Here is a 19,016-nt window from a genome sequence, read left to right as displayed (position 1 = left end):
TATTTGGCCCGAAGAAAAAAAAAGGTTGAGTATCATTGATCTATGTCCTCGCGAACAATACGACCAATTGTACGCGGCGTTCAATTTTCTTTGAGTCGTTATAATATCAACGATATTCATTAGTCATTAGATTAGTCATTACTCATTAGTCATTGTCATTACAATCATTACTAAATGTCGCTGACAATTATTTACCATGCCAACGACCAATGTATTATTTTTGCTAGAAGGTAGGTACACCTTTCAGGGGTTTTCGTGTTTTTTTATGCCTTTACAGTGATATCTACTATTAATAGAATTCTGAATGCATTTAAATTATAACAGGTTAGGTAGTTAAAATAATGACATATACCTAATGTAAATGTTCTTGAAGACAATTAATTTCTCCTTGGTCACAGTTGCCTGCAGCCAATGACATGCGATGAATCCATTGTTCGTGAATCGACATAATGATGTCAATATTTATAATATTCTGTAAAAGTCTGAATAATTATAAATTAAGAAATACTTAATAAATTCATTCAATTGTAATATCCTTGCGGATGATTAATCAATCACGCAATCGATTAATTGTCCTTGCGCGCAATTTTCTGCAACGATCAATTTTCCCGAATGTGTTACAATGATATTCGCTAGTAGTAGGGGTGTCCATCTACAATTAATTCTACATCTACATGGTGGGGTAGAAATGTGTAAGTCCTCATTCTCGACAGGACCATGCAATAATAGAAAATGTAAAAAAAATCGCACTGCATTTGGTGGAGGGGGCTAGTAAGTGTGTAATGTTATGATTATTATCCATACTGTCGTGTGGAGTTCCGGAGCTCTACCCCGTCGAACATGTTCAAGTTGTTTTGTCGTGCGTATTCATTGATCACCCATTTTCCTGCGAAAAAGATAAGAAAAATATCGCCTGCTTTTACAATACACACATCAGAAAAATTGCAAAAAAAATCAAAGCTTTCTCGCGATCGAAAAAAAACCAGAAAGCTCCTACTCGCACACGCGAGACAGACAATATTTTATAACATTTCGCGCAATATTTTAAATTATAGTGCAATTCAAATGTTGTTAATAAGATTTTTATTGAATTATTTATGTTTTTACATAATATGTACATTTTTTGTTTACAATTTTACCTTCGATCAATCTTGGCAACTTTATTTATTCATGTCGCACACATTAGCAGTGGCGTAATAAGGAATGTGCGGAAGGGGCAGAAGTGGAGTTTAGTTGAACGTGAAAGAATGCATTTACTTATAGACCTACACAAACTTATCTGAAGAATTGATGGGGAAGCCACAAACGAAAACTACCCAATCAAGACTCCTAACTGGACAGAATCTGACATTAGAATGACGTTTTCAAAATGGCGTCCATATGGTAGTTCGTAGTTCTATTTTTGACAGTTCTTCAGATACGTTTATAGGACTGTATATATTATATTCAATGTTCAAAATTCATTGTTTTCCTTCATCTGTGATTTTGATACCAACAAAAAAAAGAGATCTTGATATTTTTCAGTTTTATCAAGACATTTTGAAAATACTCTTATTGAATATTTTATCTGTAAGTAAGCATCATTTTAATTTGTTAATAATAACCGAACACGGTTAAACTTGGTTTTTATATACCTATTAGTGGTAAAAGTGTGCATGGGTGCAAATTTTGCTTTACGAAGGGGGGCATATTCCGTGAGCATTAAAACAGTTTGTTGCGCCCCTGTAGACATGATAATAAGGTAAGCTTTCAGGACCTGTGCTTTCCGTTTTAAAATTGTATTGTGCCCGGTCTTATAGGGTGGTTGGCCCTAGCAAGAAAATTCAAAATAGAATGAAACTTCAAGAGAGAAGTTAGTTTTTTAAATCAAATATTTGATTGTAAACCATTTTAATCGGGGGGTCCTTGTGCAGTTGAAACATAGAATTATTCAATAACTCTTGAGAGAATACAAAACATCATCTTCTTATAAATATATTCAGGACCCACTACCTGTTAACGTTAATATTAATGATTTTACAAAGAAGGTCAAAGAGAAATTAAATGATTGCAAAAACCTTGCGATTTTATCCATTAGGTATTTCCGCTATAAATTGAAATTTTGAAAAAAAATATTGGTGATTGGCCGATATGGATTATTAAAATGTTCCGTGGGTAAATTTTGAAGATGTTTTTTGCAGATCGTCGGTGTTTTGTAAAAAGGGCGAATCAACCAAAATGATACTTTACAGGAGGAGGATTTTTAACTTTTAACATTTATTTGTTTTTTACCTGTAGATGATTATAAATATCTGACAAGTTTATAATAAAGCTTATAAAGAATACTGTCATTATAATAGGTATTATTATATAATATTTTAAAAGACCTAATATGTCACATTTGCTTTTTATTTCGTAATTTTAATTAATTTAATTTTAGTCGATTATCGTAAAGTACTTTCCTGTGGAGATAAAAATTCGCCATTTTTATACAACAAAGCTGGTGGGGTACATATTGTATTTTCATTAAAATCTCGATTTCGCCAAAATGGTTTATTCGCCCTTTTTACAAAACACCGACGACGTGTTCCAATCTAACCTCGCACTTGCTAATAGAGTTTGTGATTTCTCAAGAAGTTTTGTTTTCTCGAGAATTCGAGATTCGTTTACTGATTTCTCGAGATCCTCATTCTTTTTAGGACGTATCAATGTCGAACTTTTTTTAAAGGGCAATTTAAGCAATTCCGTTTAGAATCCAAGTCGAACCCCTTTCTGGCCTTTTAAGCTATTTTTAACAGACATTTTTTTAAATTCCAATTGTCGCCGACAGCTCGAATTTTTTTCGAATCTCATTGATGATGAATTCTCAAGATTTACATTAGTATTGGGTGCCAGATTGTGAAATAAATACGTAGTAAATAATAACAACGACAATAATATTTTTTCCTTGTTACTCATCTGTCAAAAACATTTCATCGCTTCTATTCTATAGACAAGACTGCTATCGTCAGCTATCAGCGGTTATCGAGGGTAGTTTATGATATTTATGTATTGGATGTGTTATAATTGAAATTGTTACAATAAATTAGCCGACTTAACTGTCATAACTGTCCATCTCGCTCTAAAAGTTAACAAAACCAAGAGAGGTGATGTTAAAACATAGCGTTTTTTGACAGTTAATTTATTGTACCCTCGATAGCCGCCTATAATAGCCTTGTGTATATAATAGATGCGCATGTTTAACCAATTTTGACGCGCGGTAAGTTAAATCATAAAAGGGTCGCTAGGAAATTTGACAATGGAAAAGGATAAAGTAACATAGATTGATAGTAGGTGATGTCTCAACAAAAAAATATACTTTATAAATGATGCAGATAACATGTTTAATACGGTTAATTTTAATCATGTGTGTATTTTAGAAAAGTCAAACATTTTTTTGATAAAATTATATAGGCAGTTATCTAACTAGATTCATGAAAAAAATATAAAGTAATGACTTGTAAAAATATTAAGAATATGTTTAAATAAATATTTAGATAATAAAATAGAAAATGATATTATGTTCCAAATGCACTGTCGACCCTCTTCATATTGTACAAAAAATACATGCGGACAATATAAATAATATGTATATAAATATTAGGACAGACACATTTGAATAATTAGCAAATATAGCAATTTAATGTAATAATTAATGATTAAAATATATATTAATTGCTTAATTAATATCGGGCATTGCATTGCATTAAGTTTAGTAAAGGGTAAGTTGCACATAACTGGACCACGTATATCCTTAGCTCTTAGACATTTTTTGGTGTTTTTGGATAAGTAATTTTTTTATGATATCATGCTCATGGTGACTTACCCTCGTCTATTCTTCTAGAAGCTTCTTCTAAGTCGCTGTGTGCGTCTTTGAGGATGGCGTACATTAGTGGCATCATTTCCCACGAGTAGTGAAATTTTTCTAGTAGCTTATGGCAATTTTCCAACAGCGTCTCCAGTGAGGCTGTAGAAAAGAAAACATTATTTAGTATTTTATTTTTCACAATCTTCTCACGCAATTCTTTGACGCATACCATAATAGGAATTGAAAATAAAACATAAAAACGCCACTTCTTCTGTGCAATCGCATTTATTTTACTTCTTTGGAAATTATGTTTAAATGAAGAAAGAATGATTTGAAAGAAGAAAAACAAAAATATTTTCATATTTAAGAAATTAACATTTAATAGGTAAGTAGGTACGTGGATAGGGACATGGCATTAAATAGTTTTTCCATGAAAATAACGCCTACCTAATAATGAAACAAATAATATGTGTATCACTATATTTAATGTGTTTTTTTTTCAATTAATACCTACTTCATAATATACCTACACAACGTAATTTTTAATTTAATTTCATAAAATATCTATATTTTACAAATGAGAACCACAAAGTGCTTGAAAATGTAGTGAATAATTGATTTACATGAATTTTCCCAGCAGTAGGCCCACGAGCAAACCTCACCGCACGCCAGGTAGGTACATATAATATATAGAAATAAATTTAATGACATAGACATATATATATATTATTATTATAAGTACGTGAAAACAAATCAGTGCTGGTTTAAACAATCGTCAACATAGGTACCTATTAAAATAGTGTAGGCAGGTAGGTATAACTAATACAATAAGTACTTATGCCATTGTAACAATAAAAATAAATAATGAATATTATGTTTTATACTCTATTGTTATGTTATTAAAGTATTTAAAACAAGAACTTTTATGTTCACCTATTAAACAATGGCATGCATTGTTCTCGAGTCACTTTATACAGCTAAGTAAATAACTTGTTTGTTTTGCGAGGCGATTACTGATTAAGTGTTACAGTGATTATTGATTAGAGTTATTGTAACGTAACCCATTAATATGTTTCTAACCAGTGTGAACGTAAGCTATGGTGCCCACAGAACGCGTCAGGCGCCGCACTCGCGCAAAATTTCTACAAGTGGCGCATAAATCATTGAAAATACAACGTAATCAAATACGCCAGCGCCCACTGGATATGGCGACGCATTATACGCGCGCGCCGCATGAACCATCGTTTTTTCGCGAATCACCGCTTCTCGGCGATACGAATGAAAGAAAATACAATGGAGTCCATTCATTGACCACAGCGAGCAAAAACACGCTGCGCGAGGCATTGTCGATCGACGGGCGGAAAGCAATTATTTAATTACAGAGAAGTCATTGTTTTATTTTATTGCGTGTTCAGTTTATCGCTGGTTGAAGAATGTCGTCGTAAATTTTAATTACAAGCCCCGAAATAATATAATATTTTTATTGCTTTGTTATGAGAGGCGCTGTAATAATATTTATTTTGTGCTGCTTGGGCCGCTTATAACATAGGTGAAGGGTAATGCGCGGGAAGAGACGTGTGATTATGGTTATGAATAAACACTGCATTCGCCGACTTCGCGCGCCCGACGCGTCTGTGGGCACCATCGCTAAAAAGATTCATTGTTTCGTGTTTAGTCTAAACCATAGAAATTATTGTTAATTTGTTATACATACCGACTTAATGAGCTAGTGGGTATAAATGTTTGTTTTATTAAAATCGTAGCGATAAGACTCGTTAGGCCCGTTTCAGACGGGACACCGGTGTCGCGCTCGATATAATATATGAGGCCTTTGTATTCGAATAAATGGGCCTTTGTATTATGTTTATGAACGCCTCAGAACTAATGAAAAATAAAATTAAAAAATATATAATTTAAAAAATATGCGACAACGCCATCCATCTTCAAAATTGTATTTTATACGGATTATTTTGTTAGGAATTCAGATCTATTTTGTATGATCGTCAGGTCACGTGACCTTAGGCCAGTTTACAGAAATGAATGCAATACGGTAGGCTCGAAAGGCGAAGCCTAAAATCTTTGCGCATAATATTATTTATTATCAATCACTGCAGTTTTGTCCAAATTAATTAATAATTAATATTAAGATAATTATTAAAAAAAAAAAGTCTGAGCTATTGAAATTTTTTCGATTTAGCATGTTGTTATCATTAGTGTGTACCTATGCATCAGTACCTGGTAATATCGTAGATATTATCTTCTTATTTCCGGTAAGCATATCTGACAGGTGTGGTCTTTTTCTCTGATCTCCACAGCCTACCTCTTTCCAAAAGTCACCCTTCTCCACTTATATTTCGATGCAATGCACTCGGCATTCTATGCATTTCGGGATAAGCTTTTCAAGGATATCGTTCAGCGGGGCAGTACGAAACGAGCTTACTCCGCCAGCTGCAGTCGATGGTTGTGCATCTGTGTGCAATTTAATAGTGCATGTAGGCACAGCACAGGTAAGCGGTCGTTATAGCTACGGCGCGGCAGGTTGCACGGGTAATCGTTCCAAAAAAGCCCGGTCGGAGGTGGGATAGACACGAATCGCTCACTCCAATAGCCGGCTGGAAGGCGTGGCCATGGCGAGCGAACCAGCGGTGCGATTGGCGGGGGGCAGCGCGGAAGAAGGGTGATGCAACGTCCGGTGGAGGCAGTCCACGGCTCCATTGCAATTCTACTTTTTGCAGTTTTTTAACCGTTGATTGCTCTTGCGATGAGTAACTGCAGTTGGATCTGTAGGCAACACTAATAATTAGTTTAATTGCGTAGAGCCTGACTAAAATATGACGTCCGTAGACAGTTTAATTATTACCCAAGACTTTATTATTCACAATTACGACGTACGACATCGCATTCAAAAGTAATTAAGTAGCTATTTATTTTTTGAGCTAAAATAGACAATAATATACTTACTCTATTTAACGTGTAAAATTATTGCAATACTTATATAATCACCACTGCCCTGCAATTATTTATAAAAATAAAATATTTAATTTATGCGGCTTAATGTAGGTACCTACGTCAGTGTTGAATGGTGGAGGTAGGCTGTCAAATCCAAAATAGGTACCTACATAGTGCACACTAAAGTCTGTTTTCAATACGTATTTGTTTTTAAAGTTCAATGAAACCCTGCGTACCAAATCAAAACATAAACAATATTCGTATACTATCTATGTATTTAAAAAATATCAAAAAATGCTATTAAATCATACCTACTCATAATCATTAGATAAATTGAATAATAAAATTAAATCGTAATCATTTTTAATATTCTATATCTCCAGAGTATAAATGGAAGAATATTTTTTATCTATTAGGTTGTTATGGTTTGGACGTTTGGTAAAGCAGGAGTAACATGAATTTAAAAAAACTAACAAACACAATCTGCATTTTGTACCTACTCTTAATTCAATGAAATATAGTCCCAAAAACTTATCCGTAGAGCGGACAAAAATGGAATTACAATGACGCCATACAGTGGCGCACCCAGGATTTAATATTGGGGGGGGGGCCCAAGGAGGAGAATGTAAATTAGTCCCATAGAATCTTTTTCTTCTTCACAGCCTAACTTCTCGTTTATCGGCCCTTTGTCTATTGCACTTGTCTATTATCGGTGTACCTACACCATGGTCCCCACATCCTGAAACGGGTCCTCAGGCTAGGATATTTGGCGGCCCCCCTACCTACCGCTAAGATTAACGGCAGTGTGAAACACTACATTAACGTTTTTTAAATTATGTTTTAGTTCAAATTAAGGGTACTCATACAGTGAATTATTAGCGATTTTTAATACATCTACTTTAAATGATGGAGCTGTAAACAATCGACACATAATAATCAAAAAATATATTGCACAACTATATGATTGAAAATGTTCATGGTCATGAAGTATAATAGCGCCGCAGGCGACTTTTTTACTTTTAAAGCTAATTTATGATGTGTGTTTATCTCATTTATCTGGTCAACCCGACACGCCAGGCCCCCCACAGCCCGGGCCCCCAGGTTAGAGCCCTGTCAACCCTCCCCAGCCATGACCTATACCACTCCGGAATTCGGGTGGACACCGAGAATTTCATTAGGGAACGGGTTTCTAAAAAAACCTGACATTAGTGTTTCGAAATTTTTGTGTTAGAAATTAAAATCTAAGAAATTTTACTAAAAAGGGTGCTGGAGAATTACAAATCATTTTTTGCCGTGTTGTTTGTCTAAGCCCAAGGTATAGTTTATTGGCTTTCGATTTCAATGTGTAAAATCATTCTGATGATTTTCATATTTTGGGGGGGGGCAAGGCCCCCTGCCCCCCCCCCCTGGTGCGCCACTGACCCTACATATCTAACATACTTTTTATGAATGACAGTTGGGAACACTGGCAATAAACCACTATTGAGAATTATTAGTATTATTACAAATAGACGTTTAATTGGTTTTTTTAGAGCCTTCTCGATTTGATTTATTTGTTGTTTTATTATTGGTTCAAGCCGTTCAAGATCAAAATACGTTTTCCAGGGCGATATGGCAAGTAGGTATTTTGACTTTGTTATCTTTTGTTTCATACAATACAGCTGCCCTGTACCCTGTACCCTGTACCCTGTACCCTGTACCCTATAGGTACCTACCGTAACCATGTGATTGTATTCTATCATTTGTAAAAAGGCGCTACAAATGTTGGGCTTAGTCTTGCGGACTTCCCGGGTCTTTTCAGATGTTACTGTATTAAAAATTCTTTATAATTCCTTAGTGAGAAGCCGACTTGAGAGTGGGTCGATTGTTTGGGCCCCGCATCAGTTGAAATATGACCATATGGTGGAGCGAGTTCAAAAGAAATTTTTGAGACTCGTTTATTTGAGGTTATATGGATATCTACTATCCGTGGCTTTATCCAACTGACTTTCTCTTATGTATGCTTACATACTGTAGTTTAAGTGCTAGAAGATATCAATACGTATTTTTATCGACTTATACGTGGTGTGAATGAGAACTCTGCCATTCTTGGTAGTATTGACTTGTGTATCCCTGATAACTATCTTAGAAATCGGGAGCATCAGTTGTTTGTTCTCCCGAGGAGCAGAAGTAACCTGCCATTGGTGATGCCAATTGGGAGGGCAATAACTCTGTTCAACCAAATCGCTTCGGATGTTGATATATTCCATCTACGTGAGGATGAGTATAGGTGGACGTTATTTTATAAATTCTTAAAATGGGGTCTGCTTAACTCATTTGGTGTACTTCCTTGTACCTATATAATTTTTTGTATTTACACATTTATACTGTAGAATCTATATCTTTTATTATGTACCTAATATTGTTTTAATAATATTTCGTTAAGCTAAGTAAGTAGGTACCTATCAATCTAAGCTTACGCCTTGCACAATTCTGCTTACAAACGAAGTGAAGGAATAGTAAAAAAACAGTGACATGTTCGTGTGTTTTAAAAATTAATATGTAATCATTAATAATGACCACGTAGGTACTGACTTAAAAATACATCGTTAAATTTATTGTTTCAACAAATCAACAAAAAAGCACACTGACAGTTCGCCATAATTGAGTGAGAGATAAGGGACATTCAGTATTAACGTGACACAATATTATGTTAATTAAAATGACAAGGGCATGCAATAAATCGATGTGTGTTGGATAATTTATCTTTGGCTAAAAATGGAGGTAAATATTTCCTGACCATTCATAATAAAGAGTAAAGGAAAGTCAGTGGCGATTTTTTATGCATATAATGCAGTCGATTCGTCAGAATATTTAAAAAGAAGGCTTCGAAAATGTTCAAGCTAGTCATACAATAATTATTACCTAATTAATTATAGGAAGATGTTAAAAAAATACATCTTTCTTATTAAACATTACACAAATTACACCCAAATCACTGCAACTAACATGAAAGAGACTTAACTAACTTAGAGAGTCTGCTTAACTCATCCCGTGTACCTAGGTACTTCTTTGTACCTATCTAATATATATTTTTTGTATGTACACATTTCTACTGTTTAATAACTTACTATCTATCTCTATACTGATCTACTTTTTTTATGTAATCCTGTTTTATATTCCTTTGTTTCTAAATGTCATGTTGTGAACGTCTTAAACTTATAATTTGTAATGTCCACAATATGTTAAAAATAAATAAATTGAAATTGAAATTAAGGGGGATCCTATATGCCAACAGAGAACCTAACGGAAAAATACGACATTTGCAGTTTGAGAATTCTTTTTGATAATTTACAATTTCAACTGTATTAATTAATAAATATGTATCTGAAAACATTAAAAAGATTTTTTTAAAGTCAAAGATAAACTTATAATTGTAAAAAACATGAGAATTTGTCACATATTTGGTATATAGGAATAGGTTACGTTATTATTACATAATTTAACAACGTTTTTATTAGGTCGTATTCTTATTTATTTGTCCGGTGGTTGTTTATCCGGTACAAATCCTGCAATCGATTTTCCCGACTAGCCAGACATTTGAAACTTTTAGAATATATCAGAACACGATGCCAGTGCATTTTTTAAAATACTTTTAGCCATCTTTAAGTAGAATTGAATTCATTTTCAGTTAATTCTGTTTTGTATGAAAAGTTATTTCGGAAGAACTCCGTAATCCAATCCAAAAATTATTTTATTAAGTTTTCAATTTTTTACCGTTTAGATTTTTGACAAATTCATAGTTTTAATATTTTTTATATCTATTTTAAAAAACTTCGATTTAAAAAAAAATATATATAAATGTGTATAACTTGAAATCCTTTTTATTTATATCAAATCTAGCTTAAATATTGGGACCATGCCTAAATAAGATTCTTACATACCTACCAGGTCTTTGCGAAACCACTGGTAATGCGGTACTTACCGACCTATAAAATTCGTGCGAACACAATTAAGGAATTTTCAGCGGTGTAAAATATCAATATGTACCGGAAAATAATTTGTTTTTTTATTGCCATGTAACGTCATCATTCTTCCAGTAATTGACAGTTACATATTTCGACATTGCATTCACGTCGTCGCAAAACACTAACAAGCCGTTTTTTCCAAGGTGTCGGTAATGAAGACAACTCCCTTACCGATTGGGACGGGCCAAAATAAAATCCACCTGTAGGCTGGCTGTGGAAGTATCGCATTGTTAAAATTGTTTACCTTCTCCCGGAGCGACGAAACTTTCATAAGTTTGGCGATTACAAAAACTGTCATGATAAAATCATTCAAAGATTGATGATGGATGTTACGGCCTCCGACTCATAGTAATGAGGTAAGGAGACTGAATATGAATAGCAAACGCTTACATACCTAACTAATTTATTGTATTTCGTTTTAATAAGAAGATATTATCATCAAAAATAATACATAAACTGAATCATATTAGAGTTTGGGTGACCATACTACGTTATTTATTATGAAGGCAGAGGGGGTTTTTTAAATGACGTGTAGTATCTATGTACCTTTCGAAAATTATAAATATATAATACACTTTGATCGGTTTTTCGTGCTTTGATGGATTTTTTTACACCCATTTTGTTAAAAATACCATTGCAAGTTTTTAGTCGTTTTCAATATCTCTCGTTTTCGGCGATTTTTTGACGCAAATTACGCAGGCGATTCGTCATCAAATTTAAATGGAGGCCTCCCAGTAAGTTTAAACCAGTTGTAAAAATATACCAAAATTTAAAAAAATGGGTATTTCTCACATATTATCTACTTAATCATGTTATTTTTTTTATAATAATGATTTGGATTTCACAGAAAAGCGCTCAACTATCATTCAACAATGTTAAAATTAGTATACGTCGCGTGAGTGTACGGCATAGACAGATCGTGCGTTGCTAAAAGATAGCAAATCAAGACTAAAAATTAAAATTAAAGAATACTTATTAATACGTATATGTAGGTCACAAAATCTTTAGTTTAGTTTTCATGAACGTGGGCGATTGTGATTTAGGTACTTATCGTAGTGTGCCTCCAAACCAGTCAGTTCATCGGGCCTGTTACGAAAAGCGCCACTGTTTTTATACCTAACGATGTTTCCTACACAATGAATGAAAGTTCCTTATTTTGGTCAATTAATACTGTAAACCTTTTTTCTCAAAATCCCAATTTAATTAATAGGTAGATACCTACTTACGTGTATTATTTGTTTTACAAGAACCCATGTAATATATGTTGAATTCATAAACTACAGACTGTGTACCTACCTATTTATGAACGAATGTTTCGGTCACAACTATTGTTGACCAAGTGGAACGCGGTATAGAATCGCAGGAGAGAAAGGGTGGTATGTTTTTGGTGGGGACTGGGGGGTATGGTCATGTCAGGATGAACATTGTTATGGTAAATTGGTTTATTTACACAATATAAATATCAAAATTATAATTATAATATTTTTTTATACAACGCATGTGCAGAGTTCTAGAAGTATTAAGTTGCTTCGACAGGGAAGTCGATATGTTGCGTTTCATCATAAGCAGATGTGTCACTACCTATTGCGTTTTACATTACAGACACAGTCAATAATTTTTCAGTTTACTATTCAGTGCAGTGGCGAAGGGTGACTTTTGGAAACAGGTAGGCTGTGGAGATCTGATAAAAAGAACACACTTGTCAGGTATACCTACTTAGGAGAAATAAGAAGATAATATGATATTACTACTAATGAATACGTACACACTAATGACAACAACACACTAATTTAATGAAACTTCAAAAACTCACTGATGACATAAAAATCAGATCAAGCGATCAGTTTAAACTTTAAAGTACGTATTTTTTTAAAACATTTATTTATACATTAATTATTTAGTTTTAGGCTCTGCGATCGGAGCTTACCTAAGTTCATACAATTCGATAGACTTGGCAGTGCTACGTGACGTAAAGTCAATATGAAAAAAATTGAGAATTATTAGAAACATAATCCGACCTTTATTTACGTCAAGACAGATGGCGCGCTACGGTATATTTTTTAAAACCTTTGTAAATTGCTTTGTAATTATCTGTGTAATACATTCCTACATATACATTATACGGCATCTCTCGTTGGCAAAATAAATTATTTTATAGAATATAGATATAATCAAGTGATTATATAAATAAGTCAATATGCAATTAAAAAATATTTTTCTTAGGAAGGTAGGCTTCAAATAATCGCCTAGTATGGAGTCTTCGCCACTGATTCAGTGGGTAGTTGACAACCCCATGGAGGTCATAATGACCAATAGGTTGGGAACCCGTGACCTTCATAGACGCTATCATTTATATTTTATACCTACATATTACAAACCTAATCGGAGTTAGTGTTTTTAAAACTATGATTGAAAAAGGTTCGACTAGTCACGGTGCAGAAATGCCAGACTAATTATTAGAACGTTTTAAATTACAGTTCTGGAGCATTTCTGCGAAATGAATTTTTTACGATTTTTTTTATTGCAGTTTTTGTATTGGCATCGGCATACTATACTTTGAATTTTAACGACCTCTACAAATGAATTACCTACATAATAGGTATATGAAAACATTGATAATTGAAACATTTAGTTAAATTTAATAATAATCAAAATTAATTACCTACTGTGTACCTACTAACTAATAATAACTACATAAATAATAATAAATACATAAATAACTTACTACTTAGGTAATAATTATAACATAACATACATATGTATTATCATTTTGATTTGAAAACAATGCACAAAACATAAACTAATATGTTGTCTTAATGAAACTAGTCATCGTCAATGGTGAGACCCAGTAGTCAGCAACTAATTCGATGTACCTTTGGTCCCTTTGGACCAAATTTAACATTTATTTATTACAATTATTAGTGCCTATAAGACTTTTTTTGAATAAAATAAATTGAAAGGACATTATGTTCAAACAAAGGACTGTCATTTAAATAAAGGACATAATATGATCACCGCCCTTATGTAACTATATTAGTGCAGGATCCCATAGACTTTTCGTATACATAATATGCGGAACGCATTATGACAATTATTGGAATAGGTTTTGGGGGTCACAAAGATACATAAAGTCGATGTTGCCAGGCGATATTAGTGGTCAATTTTTTTTTATTGAGGTTTTAATTTTTTTTCTTATAACCCACCAAAAATTGTTCTGAGTTCTTCAATAAAACCATGACCGAATCAGGGATTGATTGAAAATGCAATAATTGTACCATGCCATCGGCATGGTCGTAGAACGGTCCGTCCCGTTTGACAAAATAAAAATAGCGGGTAGTGCAATGTGTTCAAAATTATCGATTCTTAGGACCCTTCTTGGCTTAAATTATTTTATTTAGTAGCATTTTTGCATATAATCACCTAAATTGGTTTCTTTACTATATATATGCATATGACATTAGTTTTAGTATTATGGTTAATCCAGAAACAGTGTAGGTTGCATATATAGGTAGGTGAATAAATGAAATAACGATAACCACTAACCACACTAAGTACCTACACATTTAATAAAATAAAGAAACAAGAAGTCAAGTGTTCAAACTGCTTTAGGTATCATGATCACAGTTTTTACTAACAATACTTACACATTTTCACAATGATATTCGTGTCAAAGCCGATTTCTTATAACTACGTGATAATGTACGGCAGTCAGAATTACATTTGCATGGTTTAACTAAATAATTTGGCAGAGGTTCATTCGTCATTTGTCTTGGATACAAATTATTTTCTCATAATTGTTAGAAGTTGTAGGAAATCAATAGGCTCAATAGTGGATCAGATGAGCTTTTCCATAAATAAACTTGTGCTGAAGCCCTTAAACAGTGTAAATGCTTATAATATCTAAGCCTTGGAGATTGTCCCTTAGTGTATGTAGTAGGTATGTGGTGGATTAATTGCAAAGATTTTTTTGTGAGCCCTCAAAATAAATTACAGCTTGTTAAATGTATTTGCAAAAATGCTCCCACATTTGCAAAAATCAACGGAAAAAGTGAGCTGTACGTTGTGGTGAATTTGACGACCCCACACAATGGTTTAAATTGCAGGGATCAATTTTCACTGACGCCATTGATTTAAAATCAAAATCATTTAGAAGAAGACTCTGGAGTCTAGAATATTCTGTCATATATTTCATGCTGTAAAAATGCAAAATTTGGAGATTATCACAGTCCCGATACAGATGTTTTAATTTTAGGCATTAATTTCTGGAATAAACTTGCAACTATTGGTTGCCATGGATTATGGTTTGAGGGATCTCAGAAGAAATTTCATGTTTTAGAATGCCATTTGGCAGCTGAATCTCTTGGCGAAAATATTTGTAATATTATACCAGCATTACATTCTTTAACCGGCTGCGACACCACTAGCCGCATATGTACAACGAAACAAGCTTTAACCATCTCGTCAATGAGTTTTGTTCAGGATGCACTTTCAGCTTTAGGAAATGGTTTGTTGGAGACCACGGCAGATTCAAGACCTGGAAAAAGTTTGCACTTACTTATTATGTAAACAAAAAACAACAGCGGATGAACTTCGACATAAATTTATTTCCCAAAATATTGGATTTAGTTTAAATTTGTCAAGAGTGATATGCACATATGATTCATTGTATTTACACTGTTTAAATGCTTCAGCATAAGTTTATTTATGGAAAAGCTCATCTGATCCACTATTTGACCCTCTTGATGTCCTACAACTTGACTATGAGTTACGAGAAAATAATTCGTATCCAAGACAAATGACGAATGAACCCCTACCAAATTATTTAGTTAAACCATGCAAATGTAATTCTAACTGCCGTACATTATCACGTAGTTATAAGAAATCGGCTTTGACATGTATATCATTGTGCAAATGTGTATATAGTGTTTGTAAAAACTGTGATCATGATACTTAAAGGAGTTTGAATACTTGACTTGTTGTTTCTTTTTTTTTAATAAATGTGTACTTAGTGTGGTTAGTGGTTATCGTTATTTAATTTATTCACCTACCTATATATTATGCAACCTGCACCTTTTCTGGATTAACCATAATACTAAAACTAATGGCATATGCATATATATAGTAAAGAAACCAATATGGGTGATTCTATACAAAAAAGCTACTATATAATATAATTTAAGCCAAGGAGGATCCTAAGAATCGATAATTTTGAACACATTGCACTACCCGCTATTTTTATTTTTTCAAATGGGAAGAACCGTTCTACGACCATGCCGATGGCATGGTAAAATTATTGCATTTTCAATAAATCCCTGATTCCGTCTTGGTTTTATTGAAGAACTCAGAACAATTTTTGGTGGGTTATAAGAAAAAAAATTAAAACCTCAATAAAAAAAATGGACCACTAATATCGCCTGGCAACATCGACATTATATATCTTGGTGACCCCTAGAACCTATTCCAATTGTCAGAATGCGTTCCGCATATTATGTATACGACAAGTCTATGGGATCCTGCATTATATTGCAAGTGCAGCTGGTGGACAGGAATTAACACGAAGTTTAATAATGAAAAAATATTGGCGCCAATTTTATCGCTGGCGTAAAAAATATCCATTAAGGCCATGCATTAGTTGAGGCACGGTCTAAAAAGATCGTTGCTAGGCGATGTGCGGATTGCGGGTCGCGGGTGAAAATGACGCCTGTCAAACGAAATATTATTTCTCATATAAATCCAACATACGTCCATTTTATGTTCTGTTTATTATTCTATTAGTATCAATAATAATATATTCATTGACATGTTTGCTTTTTAAAGTAAATGGGTAAAGTTTTTAGTCATCTTTACACGATTTTAGAATTAATTGGCCCGTCGCCATCACGCAGCAAAGTGACGTGCGTCCGACTCCACGTTCTCTCAATGAATGCGAAGCAAGTACAAATTTTCGTCGCGCGTACAGTTGAATATTATTTGGCGTTTCACTGATGCGTCACCTTAATAAAACGGCAGTAATAAACAATTGTTAATGAATTTTCTGGGTGGCACAGAGAGGTGAATATTTATATTCAGTAATTTTATGAATGCAATGACGTTTCTGCTGCAACTATATGTAGGTACGAGGGTGGGTCAATAAGTCATTAGAAAAGCCGACAGGTGGCGCGACTAGTACTGTAAGCGGTTTGTTTTCATGCAGCGGCACTACCGATTCAGTATGCTGCGAAGTTTCAATCAGATTGGTCGGGTTGTTGTGTGTTTCTCGTACATTTAAAAAAAAAAATTGCTTGTGGAAAATGGAAAAATGGAAAATGGAGAAAATTGAGTTTAGAGCTGTTATTAAACATTTTAATATAAAAGGGTTAACAGCAAAGGAAATAAAAAATGAGTTGGATTTAGTTCACGGCATATCTGCTCCTTCACTTGCAACTATTAATAACTGGTTAAATGAATTTAAACGTGGTCGTACATCAACAAAGGATGAACCACGCTCAGGACGTCCTGTAGAGGTGACTACACCAGAAATGATCAATAAAATCCACGATATGGTGTTAAGTGACCGAAGATTAAAGTTGAGTGAGATAATTGAGGTTACAGGGATCTCAAAAGGTAGCGTCATTTCTATTTTACACGACAAATTGGGCATGAAAAATATTTCTGCAAGATGGGTGCCGCGTTTGCTCACAGTTGACAATAAACGCAATAGGGTGGTGGCCTCTTAAGCCCTGTTGTCGCTCATGCAACGCAATCCGGATGAATTTTTTCGTCGCTTTGTGACTGTAGATGAAACATGGATACACCACTATACTCCCGAGACGAAAGAACAGTCAAAGCAGTGGATTGCGAAGGCAAACCATGTCCAAAGAAGGCGAAAACCGTAAAATCAGCTGGTAAGGTTATGGCTACTGTATTTTGGGATGCACGTGAAATTATTTTCGTTGACTATTTTGAAAAAGGAAAAAAAATAACAGGGGATTATTATGCATCTTTATTGGACCAGCTAAAAAACAAAATTGAAGAAAAACGGCCTCATTTAAACAGGAAAAAAATCCTCTTTCATCAGGACAATGCCCGTGTTCACACATGTTTACGATCAATGGCTGAAATTGAAGAATTGAAGTTCGAATTGGTCGACCACCCACCGTATTCGCCAGATTTAGCCCCCAGTGACTTTTTCCTTTTCCCAAACTTAAAAAAATGGCTAAGTGGACAACGTTTTTTTTTCAAATGAAGAAGTCATCGATCGGACAAATGCTTATTTTGAGGACCTTCCGAAAACTTATTTTTCTGACGGTTTAAAAAATATTGAGAAACGTCTAACCAAGTGTATTGAGCTCCAAGGAGATTATGTTGAGAAATAAAAAAAAAATACAAAAATAAAAACTGTTTTAATGCTTTTTTCTAAGGAATTATTGACCCACCCTCGTATATACACGTTTACATGTAGGAACCTACTTAATTTGACATCATTATTTCAGGCCATTATTTATGAATTGAAGCCATTATTTGAGGTGCAGTTCGCAAAATGACTTTCGATAGGGGATGGTACGAGAAGAAGAAGCCATTTGAGTACATTTTAACATAAGTACCTACATACATACTACCCACATATTTGTGTTTCGTGTTATCATAATTATGTAGCAGGTACGGTGATGGGCCTTTGTACGAAAACGAGGTAACTTTGAGTATGGCAATTGCATTGACTGGCAGTCGTGTGATAAATAAAGTGTGTTGCTTCTGACCTATCCTGCGTAAAACAGTGCATTAAATGCTGCCGAGATTATCAATTATTCTATATTATCACAAGTCCCAATCGTTACACGACTAGCGACCCCTTTTTACAGTATCCAACTTACTTGCAGCTGCAGATCTCTTGCTACATTTTCATAATAATGCATTACCCGGATGAAGAAAACGAATTAAAAACAATCATAATAAAAATACTCTATGTCAGTAGTTGCAAGTAGAGTTGGGTTTCGGGAATTTCCCGACGGGAATTCTCGAGAAATTTTCGAGATTTTCTATCCCGAATCTCGAGAATTGAAATTTTTAACATTTCGAGAAATCCCGGATCTCGAGAATCTTTTCTCGGGATTTCTTTATTATCAAATATTAATTGAAAAAACGATTTTCTATATGAAAAAAGTGGACAGAAACACAAAACGTTCAAAGACTGATTGACAAAGGCATTAAACACAATTAAACTAACGTCGGACTCAAAATGAGCGCAATGTTTGCAA

The 19,016-nt window shown here is 33.9% G+C and overlaps 2 protein-coding genes across 3 annotated transcripts in view; one reads left to right on the top strand and one right to left on the bottom strand.

The window, feature by feature from the left end:
- The window catches only part of LOC147071603 (uncharacterized), a 336,535-nt gene that overhangs the window by 301,591 nt on the left and 15,928 nt on the right, over positions 1-19,016 (top strand). The gene's annotated exons all lie outside the window — the stretch shown is intronic.
- Positions 795-19,016, bottom strand: part of LOC147071602 (uncharacterized) — a 144,886-nt gene continuing 126,664 nt past the window's right edge. Inside the window, exons 3-4 of the mRNA XM_085947978.1 lie at positions 3,845-3,985; positions 795-886 (exon numbers count right to left, since the gene is read on the bottom strand). Coding sequence (XP_085804104.1) covers positions 795-886; positions 3,845-3,985 — 233 coding nt within the window. The remainder of the gene's footprint in view (positions 887-3,844; positions 3,986-19,016) is intronic.

The sequence above is a fragment of the Rhyacophila brunnea genome, unplaced genomic scaffold (genome assembly GCF_057557595.1).
Source record: "Rhyacophila brunnea isolate RB1 unplaced genomic scaffold, BYU_Rbru_1.0 scaffold_20, whole genome shotgun sequence".
Classification (NCBI taxonomy): domain Eukaryota; kingdom Metazoa; phylum Arthropoda; class Insecta; order Trichoptera; family Rhyacophilidae; genus Rhyacophila; species Rhyacophila brunnea.
The sequence above is the reverse complement of the archived record's forward strand: the minus strand, read 5'-3'. Positions and strand labels throughout refer to the sequence as shown.